Source organism: Stegodyphus dumicola, chromosome 3 (genome assembly GCF_044657685.1).
Source record: "Stegodyphus dumicola isolate Sdum_Otavi_A_Nest chromosome 3, ASM4465768v1".
Classification (NCBI taxonomy): Eukaryota; Metazoa; Arthropoda; class Arachnida; order Araneae; family Eresidae; genus Stegodyphus; species Stegodyphus dumicola.
The window spans coordinates 79,207,684-79,218,828 of NC_140770.1; the positions used below are offsets into that span (position 1 = coordinate 79,207,684).

Here is an 11,145-nt window from a genome sequence, read left to right on the forward strand (position 1 = left end):
TAATGAATTTTTGATTAACAAACTCAAGGATTTCAAAGCGAGCAATGGTAACGTTATGCAGAAAAAACATTTTTATCTCCTGCACGTGAGTTTTTGTATCGGAAATTCTAAAGATATGCTCATTTTAAAACTATTTTGCGATATTCCTGTTGAATTGAATTTTATGGTTTAAGTACGAAGAACATGATGTTTAACAAATAAAGATAACGCACAAAACGTTAAAAAAAACGTAATTTAATTTGGACGTAATTTAAAATCTGAAACATTTCTGTTGAAGGAAAGCAGCATTTATAAAATAGTAGAAGACTTCTATAGTAAATTTATTTCACTTTAAGTAATTCTATAAGTAGCAAGTAAAGGAAAACATAAATAAAATCTATGTGAAAATAGTGGTGTATGATGGAGAAAGGAGACGAAACTTCCTCTCTGTTTAAAGACATACGCAGCATTTTCCCCCTTTATCTGGAAAATCATCTTTTTTTTTTTTTTTTTTTTTTTTTTTTTAATGTTTTAAAAGCGGGCAGAGTTTATTGAAATCTATGAAAATTTAAAAATAATGGTCTTGAAATAGTCACAGACATCATGAAGGAACTAAGTAAAAGCCTAATATAACATTAAAGTAAGAGAATTTTTCTGTGTCAAGTTTTAAAATGTGCTTACCCTTCATTTTAGTTATTTTTGAATATTTTGATTATGAAATTTAATACAAGATGAGCATTATTCAAGCACAGTTTCTGAATTATTTTGAGCCAAAGAAATCTGTTGTAATTAATTTTAAATTATTTTTTGCAGTTATTGTAATTTGTCTAATTTTTTGTAAGTAAATTTGTATTTCCCCATAACTCTTCCCCTCATGTAATTACCCCTGTAAGGTTTATCTATGCATGTTTGTGTTTTAACTTTTAACAAAGTTTACATGCTGCTTAGAGATTGGGCTTTGGATTATGTCACGTGTTGTCAAGCTATAAGTTGAAAGTTCTCATCAGAAGAACATAAGAATTTATTTATTCGATTTGAAATTTGCCCATCATCTCTTCATTGTAATTTGGCAGTTAACTATGAATTACACTTTGCTGAAGTATTAAAATAAAAGAACTGTATTCTATGCTGTTCATTCTTTCTTAGTTTAACTGCAAGTATTGAATTTCATGAAGGCCCCCATCATATATAACAAGTATAATGCAGCCCCCCCATATATGTATAATTTTCCTCATTTGGTATCATAGTAATAGTATCCTAGAATTGTATTTTTTTTTTTTTTTTAGATTGATCTTGCAGTTAGAAGGAATAATTATATATATATATATTTTTAAAGATATAATATTTGCGTTCATTTTTATCTGTACAGGACCTGTCTCTGAACAAACAAACAGTGGTGTTGATGAAGAAGAGGAGGAGGAGGAGGTTCCAGGTACGTTTAAATAATTGTGAAATAAAATGTGTTCAGTGTTATTTCAGTTAACTGTTAAAAATGTTAATGTATTTTGCTTAGAATATACCGTATTTCAAATAGTATATTGGAGCTGCTAACTGTCCCAATTTCTCACTGCATCCCGCCAACCCAATTTACAACATATTTCTCACTACTTTCTCTTATTCTTTTAATTTATCATTATTATTATTATTATGTAGTTTTGCTTAATACTTCATTATTTGCATCCCAAAAAATGATTTTTCCTGTAAAATCCATATGAAAGAACGAAAATTCGTTTCATTAATGACACGTTATGGCACGGTTTCCTCTTTGTGTGTGAGAGCGCACGTGTGTCCATAAACTTGATGTTCCAGTTTTCCAGTGAGCATAAAGTTCCACTCTAGATCATCTGACATGTATTAGCCAATAAGATCATGATTGTTATTTCAAGTCTGATCAATGTGCATTTTATGTGTTTTGAGGTATAGTTTAATGGATTACTGTCTTAGTTATGTTTTTGAAAAAGGAGAAATGCTCATGTAGATTTCAAAAATCGTACACAGATGACTTTTCTATTACTTCTTTAAGGATTTGCGATATGTACCGTTTGTTATTGCGATTTTTCGATTTCGCATGTATGAAGGGCTGATGTTCTTAAGCATGTGCATATGCAAGGACAATATGAGCTGTATTCAAAAAATTTAAGTTTTTCTGGGGAAACAAATGAACTAAAAGTTACTAATGCAAAATGCTTCTTTTACTAGAACCACAAGCTGCCACCAAATGCATCGAATCATGCTGCAACTTTATTTAGAAAAATGTTTCCCTGTAGTGAAATTGCTGAGTACCAAAATAGCTGCAGTTGTTAAAGAAATGGGTATGGAAAATAAATCTGCAGATATGATAGCATTGAATATGTGATTACACACTACACAAATTTCCAATCAACGATGAAGTGATTTTACATATGAAGTTGCAGTTGCTTCTGTTCTAGATAATGTATCTTTTTCCAAAATAAGATATTTTTAGTAGATTTTCAGTTTTACTTCATTTACTTTTAAAAGACAGTGTTGCAGTTTACAGCTAGAAAACCAAATAATTTATCAGGTTATCTAACTTGTAATTTTAGAAAACTTAAGTTTTAAAAAAATCAGTGAGATTTAAACATTTTGTATGCCTGTGTAGGATAAGAACAAGCGTAAAACAGCTGTTTTCTCTTTTTAGCAAAACTCTCTTTAAAATGTTTAATTATTAGTGAAAAAAAAATAATAATAATATATGGTAAAAACTTCATTCTTACATGAAATCGTCGCAAAACTCTTTTTTTTTCCCCTTTCTTTTCAGTCATTTAAATTTTATGTATTGTGTTTTGGAGTTTCATGTGAAAAACAACCAAAGATATTATTTTTCCTTTGAAAATAATCTTTTATGTGTAACAAAAATTACATAAAATATAATTTTATCTTTCATTTTTTAGATTTGGTTGAAAATTTTGATGAACCATCAAAAGCTGAAGGTGTGTAATGTAAAAATAGAATTTAAAGCCCTGTATTAACAACTGTAATTTTATTGACTAATGGTTATTGCAACCATTAGCCTTGTTTTCAAAATCCGTGTATCAAAATGTGTGTAGTAAACTGAAATTTGTACAATGTTTGGCCCCATCATTATATTACAGTGGTGTGCACAAGTTCAGCAGTTCAATGAGACAAGCAAAAGTGTGGTCATTCATGAGAAGCAATGAACCTTAATAAAAGTGTCTTTTTCTTTATAATTAGTTTCTTCGGCTTGATGCTTTTTTATGTGAAATTATTTTTGTATGCTTAAGAATATAACAATCTTTAGGTTATAAATTAATTGCATGTTTCATTATTAGTTTTATTATCCAATTTAGAAAATTTTAGTTTTATTCAAGTTATTTGCACAGAAATGTTTAAAGTATGTGTTGAAAAAAATTTAAGAGAATGTCTATCAAACTTTTCTCTGTTTTTAGTACTGAGTAGTGTACATTATTTTATTTAACTTCTGTACTTATTGTGTTAACTTTTCTTTCTGATGCAGTTTAGCATCTAAATACTTTCTAAATTAAATGCATGTAAATTTTGTTTATTGTATGGAAAATATTGTATCCATTTGTAGGCTAATATCACCTCTACTAAGAACTAACATTAAACATTTTTTTTTTGTCTTAATTCTCTGTGTATATTAAGAAAAGGAAATCAAAACTTTGTCTTATAAACAAAGCAATGTCAGATAAGAAAACACTGATTAGGATTTATTTAATTATTTTAATTTACAAAAGCTATGTCTGAATTGTTTAATTTGTAATTTTGAGCAAGCTGCAACATTTTCAAAAATTTTGTTTATGTAAGTAGATTGTTTTCATTTGCTAGAATGACTCATGCCAATTAAAAACTTATTATTACTTACATTGACAAAAATATGGTGCCAGCTGTCACAAAAACTTCAATCATTGAGTAAAATCTTGCATGTGAGAATTTATCCAGATAGCTTCTGCAAAAGTTTATGTTTACAAAATTTTAGGGCATTTCAGTTGTAGGACAACACACACCAAGCAATTTCCTCTGCAAAGATATCCTAGCAAAAACATACTTTCTTCATTTGCTCATTTGAACTGTGCTAAAATTTTTCTAAAAATTTGAAATACATCTCTTAAGTTAATTATTTCATTAAAGAAGGAAATAAAACAATGCACTTCTAAAACTTTTTATTGATAACACTTTGAAATTGCAATACTGATTGATACAAGCAGTAAAAAAATATATTTAATTTAATTGTGACCTATAGGTGGTGGTGAATGTTAATCTGTAATAGAAAAAGGATCAGAATTTTGTGACTGGCTTCAAATAAATAAGAAATATTCCTGGGTTTGAGGCTCTTTAAGCCTCAAGTATATGCATAGTAATATCTGATCTGTTTTTTACTGCTGTTGTTATTGCTGAATAAATATAAAGTTTCTTCCAGCACATAAAAGAAAGAAAACTTTTCTAAAATTTGTATAAAAAATATTTCAATATCACTGCAGTCTTATTTCCACCAGATATTTTACATTCAGGTTATGGTGAAATTAGTTAATTAGAAATTCAGGTTATGGTGAAATTGAACATGATTTCTTAAAGTCAGTGCTTACTCGGGATCAAATCTGACTGTAGATATGTAGAATGATTACCTGATTACAATAGCATATGGAAGGGTGTTTAGCATAATATAATTTGTGTGTATATAATTACATTAAATCGGTAAATTTTAATATTTTTAGTAGTCTTTTCACCATTTTTTGTCATTGAAAAGCTTTTCCTAATATTGAATGTAAATATTTATGTTTTGCACTCATATTTCTACATTTTGTTATAAATTAAAAACACTTTTAATGTTAGTTCTATGTCTCTGAAATTTTTCATGTCTTGCTGTGTTTCTGTGGGAGGAGGTAATTTCAGCATGCTTTTGTGGTCAAGATTTCTTTCCTGATCTGGTTTTTCAAAAAACTCATTAATTTCACCTGCAGCTTTGTCCCAGTATATCATTATACTCATTAATTAATTATTCATTGGTGAAGTTTTTAGATATGATGTTATCTTTATAACTGTGAAAGAGCAAGATGCCATTCTCTTGTGACTCTTAGCTCTGTTTAAATGGAACATGCTACTGTTGGAAATGAATTCTTTAAAACTACTTGAAATCTTATTGAAGCATTTCCATATTTTGCATGAGAATGATATCTAAATACAAATTTAATAATTTATATATAATTTAATTCAACATGAAACCACAAAATTATGAGCATCTGACTTTTATACGGTAGATGTTGCTTAATGCAGTTATGTTTGCTTATCCATGACTGTTTTGATAACATTAAGCAATGAGAAAAATAGTGTTCAAAACATCAATGGAATTGAACTAATTTAGGATAAATATAACTAGAAGAAAAGGTAAAAACTTAATGGCATATTGGCTAGGAAGAAAGATTACTAATAGTTGATTAATCTGTAAATGTTATGCTAAAATTCATTTATGAATTGCTTGTATTGAAAATGTTTTTGGAAATTATTTTGCCAATGCTGTGCCCTTATTCGTAATACTTGTATGTCCCTCAGCCTAACATTCTTAGGAAGTTAACTAATTTTTTAATCTTCAGAGATTTTATCATGTTATGTGCTTGAGTTTTTTATCACTATTCACACAAGTATTAAATTCCTTAGTTCTTCAGCTTCCTCTGTTTCATCATGTATTAAAAAAAAGGTTTGTAAGCTCTAAAGCAGTTGTCCTTTCTGAGATGCCTTTCTGAGACATGTGCAGCAAATGCAGTGCATCAAGAAAGCTAGTGTCCCTTGCTGATTCATTTGCACTGGTATCATCTGTGTAATAAAGGACTCTTAATGCTCATTTTATTGGGATAATATTCTTTCATTGTTGTAGTAATCTCTTGTTCACGTGGCTGTGGGCATTTGCTGGCAAATATGTAACTTTAGTATTTTAAAGAAAGCATTTACATAATATGCTATACAGTTGTAAAATAAAATCACAATAATTAATATGCCAAAGAATAAATGCTTTGTGTAGAGAAGCAACGAAATGGCATAGCCTAGAAAAAGTACTATGAACTGGATCCTAGAAAATCACCAGAATTGATTAATTGTAACAAGAAACAGCTTACGTTTGTTTACCCTCCCACTGTGCATCCTGTGATTTCCGCGGGGATGAATTTTTGCCGTCTATTTAACTATGCAGTCCGCTCTTTCCTAGTTCAAGGCTTCCTTTCGGCTTTTCTGTGGTGTTTAATTGTTTATTTATATGTGTGCTAAAAGATGGCGTTACTTGTCCACATTTCTGCCAAATATACAAGAATACGTAATGTAGCATTTTGTGCACGCATTTCAGAGTTCAAAGGTGTCTGGCCTATATTTCCTGTGTGTTTCAAGTGATTTAGCGTATATTTCCTGACGATATTTCTGACATTGATATTAGTTTTGACTCTGATTTCAAATATATTGAAGATAGTTATATCGAAACTGATGAGAATTTCTCGGATTCCTCTGCAGATAGTGATAAATCTGAAAATTCAGTTTCTATTGAAAGTGTTCAACAATGGTGCAAAATATTACATTATGCAAATATTTTCATTAGTATATACTTTTGTATTTTATAAAATAAATCATAATTTAACCAATATTAATTTTCAAAATTTTCCTTTTATATCATTATTTTTCAATTTCAGTAATCTGAAGACCATTTTCTATGATCTAATTCTATATTGAAAAAAAAAAAAGTTACACAAAAATTTTTTGTATATTTTCACTCTAGAATATATGTAGATTTGAAATATGAAATAAAAAATACATAATTTTTTAACCTAATTTGATAAAAAAAAAAAAAAAAAAAAAGAAACTTACACAGTAAGAGGTTTAAAAAGTGAACACCAAAGAATGCAAATGAGAGTGAAACCTTTACCACAACAATGGGGTGATATAGTTGCTTTATGGCTAGGAACAATCTAGTTCTGTGAGAAAAAACAAGTTTTGATAAGAGATAGAACTATTGATGTGAAAGGAATCAAAATCGTTCACATAAAAACAACACATTACAAAAAAATCTCACCTTACCATAGTGCTTTTCTGCTTGGCAGATGCCAAAAAATCAAAACTCATGGTTATTTTTAAAATGATGATGATGTCAAAGTAAAATTTCCCAGATGGTGTTTTCTTTCATGTTCATGAGAAATGATGGATAGATGAAAACCGTGTGAAATTGTGGATAAGAAATCATTGCCATCCTCTTTCCTTAAAGAATCTAGCGAGTGTTTTTAGTTCTACGGGTAAATATTCAGATCTCATCAAATGGATAGCATGAAGAAATTGTTGAAATGTAATGCATACATGGCAGTTATTCCAGGTAGATTAATGCTGTTAGTTCAGCATGTAGATGTCTGTATTGATAAACCAGACAGATATTTAAAATGACATTGGAATACATAGATATTAGAAGCTGAAAAAATGTTTGCAGAAGGAGGCCAGGTACTTAATGCCAGTCTAGAAATAGTGTGCGAGTGGATATTAAAAGCATAGAATGAAATTTAACATGACAAAATTCTAGTCATTTAAGAAATACAGTATATCTATCAATCTAGATGGAACAGAAGGTGATAATTTATTTATAGATCAAAGCAACAATGATGGTGAAGATGAAAGAGAATTTGATGTGCATGAAGGTATAACATCAAAGTTTTCATGTCTTCCGATAGAGATTTTTTTCAGTTTATATGGTATATCATTTCTTTTAAATAACCAGCATTTTGTTACATGTAGAAATCTAATTTTAGATGCTTATCTTTTCCTTATATTTATATCCAGTATGTAATGCGCACCAATGAATTACAGTCTTATTTTTTTTTATTTAAAAATGTGCTGGAATTATATGGTGTCTTATTATGCTATGCATGGAAAATTTTAAATTTTTACATAAAATTCATTAATCTAAAACAGTGTTTAAAATACTTTAAAGTCAAAAAAAATTATTTTAGTCTTTTGGTAAGTTATATTATGATAACAGTAATAACTCTTATAGTAAGTTATTTTATATCAGAGAAAAACAGATCAAATGTTCATAACATTTCTGTGGCAGTAGTTAACTGTGCATTAGGTAATATCATATACCCTTACAAAGCAGGCATGTAAAGTGATCACGTGACATTGATAGCTATAAATAATTTCCATGGTCACTTTTCCAATAATTTAACTGGCCTTATTTATTTGCAAATAATTTGATACACCACTGGATTTGGACTACGCGTATTGCATTTTACTTAATTCTCAGTATTTAAAAAATTTTGTATTTCAGATATTTTAGAAGTAATTGTGTGACCCTCATTTATTTCATTACTTAAAAACTGTTTAACTAAATTTTAAAATATTTAACTTTGCATTTTAATGTAGCATATGCATGGCACCCGATAATCTGTTTTCATTTATGTGACAAATAAATTAACAAATCTTACTTAAAGAGAAAATCTAAACATTTCTTACAGAATAGTATTTTGAAAATACATGGCAAGTTGTGTTATTGATGGAACTTTATATTTAAACGGAGACATTTGTACCCAGGCGTAGCTTTTTGTGAGTGCCAGATTGATGTTATGACTTTTTTGTATGAAATGTTTTCTACTCTTGGCAACCAGGAGAGGGCACTAAAAACCCTAGCTACAGCTCTGTAGTCAAAGTAAGAATTTCTCTGAATGCAAAACGGTGACCAGAAAAATGCTCACAGGAAAAAAGCCCACATAGAAAAAGATTCACATTAGCCTTTTCTGGGGCAGCATATAAAAGAATGAAAACTCTATTAAAATTGTGCTTGTACTGTAATATTTTATACCACTGCCCTTCTACAAATGTTTTTCCCTCTAACTGCCAATAGTTAGTTTTTGCTCACATTACCCTTTTCTGGAGGGGGTATATAAAAGAATGAAAACTAGTAAAATTTTGCATGTACTGTAATATTTTATACCACTGCCCTTGTACAAAATTTCTTTGCTTTTAACTGCCTATAGTAATTTTTTTTTTTTTTTTTACTCTATTTCATCATATTTTTGATGTTATCTATAGGTATTGATGGTTGAATGCATTTATTTAGCCCATTAGCGGCCGAGCGCTTAAAGCCGCTGAACACTGGTAGTTCGAGTCTCGGCAAGCGAGTTGGCTGCATGTGCGTTTTCATGGTTTTCCCCATCTGTAACGTGGATATGAGCCAGTTTCCCTTAAAGAGAGCTCCACGGGGCATCCCTCCCTTTCCATTTAGTGCCTAAGGGCGGAGCACATAAGCAAAAAAAAGAAGAAGAAGAAGAATGTAGTTAAGTTTGGAGCCAAGAAAGTTCTAAAATTTTAGAAATAAAATTAACAATTTTAGGCACATTGATGATGCCACTCAGTGGAACATACTTATGTAAAATACTTGTGTATCTCTTTTTTTTTTTTTTTTTTTTTTTCCCCTTTGTGGAAAAAGCTTCTCTAAGTGCTTTAAATTCAGTAGCATTATTATATCAAAAGTTTAACAAATATAACATTTTCTTATAACCAGTCATGTAAAACTCAAATGCTTGCTTCTTCATTTTTTCTGCCAAAGATGAATGCTTTGCATTTGAAACTAGCCTCATCCCGTGTGGTACACGGGGAATTGGTTGTGTTTTCAATTTTAAAAAACTGTCCTTAGAATTAATCCCCCCCTTTACCAACTGTGAAGATCTATTTTGACAACATCCTACTTGTATTCCAGGTAAAATTTTATTTTGAGTTGCTTAGTCTCTTATCTGAAACCTAACAAAGACAATTCCCTAAAAGCATGCTTTCAAATCAGTACTAGTTCCATCCTAATAGATTTTGAAAGCGGTAATGTATTTCCCATCAATAGACAATATTAATTAATGTGGAAAGCATTCCAACAGCAGGTAAGTAAAAGAGTACTTATCTGAATCGTTGAGTTCTTCATTCAGGTATATCCTAAAAATACATACAAGATCAGCTTTTTAAATTTTTAATCTGTGCACAAGTTATAACAAAGAGGTTATTACCAGAGATCAAAAACTACACAACCATTTTCTAAAACATTCAAAAACAAACTAACTAAAAATAGGAAATTTATTACATCATAAATCATTGAGCGCGTAATAAAAACTTGTGCAATCTTTCCTTATTAGTTCAATCCATTATGTGTGTGCACAGCGGATCATGCTTATTTCCTGTGTATGCAAGTAAGCTTTCCTTTGTAGTCTTATTACAATGTTGGTGAAGAAAGCATGACCAAATTAACCATCAATCAATGTTCATTTTAGCTGCATAATGGGATGTCTCTCTGGGCTAACTATCTAGGCTCCTATGAGTGGGCGAGATTTTGACGTCATGCTATAAAGTATTTGTGCTTTATCATCAGTGTTGTGAGAGGATGAAGAAAGAAATATATTTTAGTGTCTACTAAACCTTTTTTAGAAATATGGAATTCATAACCACCCAAAAAGGAAAACGTGGATTAATATATCTGGGTTTCGATTGCTTATATTTTCGAGTTGCTAACGGTATCGTTGCATGGAGATGTCGACAAAGCCGATCAGCTAAATGCAAGTCAATGATGAAAACTGGAGGAGAAGAAATAATACAGGAACCAACAAATCATTGCCATGATTCTTGCGTACAGAAAATAAGGGCCAATATTGCAAAGAATGAAATGAAGGAAGCAATCAAAGCTGTAGGAGCTACACCTCGAAATGTTATGGGTGATGTGATGAGTGAAATCATCAGTAATGAAGTATTGTCATATTTTTCAAAAAGTTCTTCTCTCGCTCGGAGTCTTCAAAATCTCAAAAGAATTTACCATACACCAAATCCTACAAATATACATTTTAATGTACCTGATCAATACATTCAGTTAATTATTATTCGATAGTGGTGATGATGATCCAGAGAGAGGGTGGTGGTGGAGAATTGTTATTGGAATTTTAAGAAGATACAATTTATGGAGATTGTACTTTTGATAAAGTTCCCAATTTGTTTTATCAACTATACACTTTGCATGCAAAGGTTGTTAATTCTTATCCATCTTGTGTATATGTATTATTAACGAAGAAGACCAAAGGTGTCTATACAAAAATGTTTAATGTAATTAAAAATTTACTTCCGATTTGGCTCCTGACAAAGTTTTAGTCGATTTTGAAAAAGCATGTATGAACG

General features: G+C 30.1%; 1 protein-coding gene across 2 annotated transcripts in view; it reads left to right on the top strand.

Moving 5' to 3' along the window:
- Window positions 1-3,188, top strand: part of bic (bicaudal) — a 28,431-nt gene extending 25,243 nt beyond the window's left edge. For both annotated transcript variants that reach the window (XM_035370585.2, XM_035370586.2), the window contains 2 exons: window positions 1,349-1,411; window positions 2,892-3,188. In XM_035370585.2, the coding sequence (XP_035226476.1) occupies window positions 1,349-1,411; window positions 2,892-2,938 (110 nt within the window). In that variant the 3' untranslated portion in view covers window positions 2,939-3,188. The remainder of the gene's footprint in view (window positions 1-1,348; window positions 1,412-2,891) is intronic.
- Window positions 3,189-11,145: the final 7,957 nt, after the last annotated feature.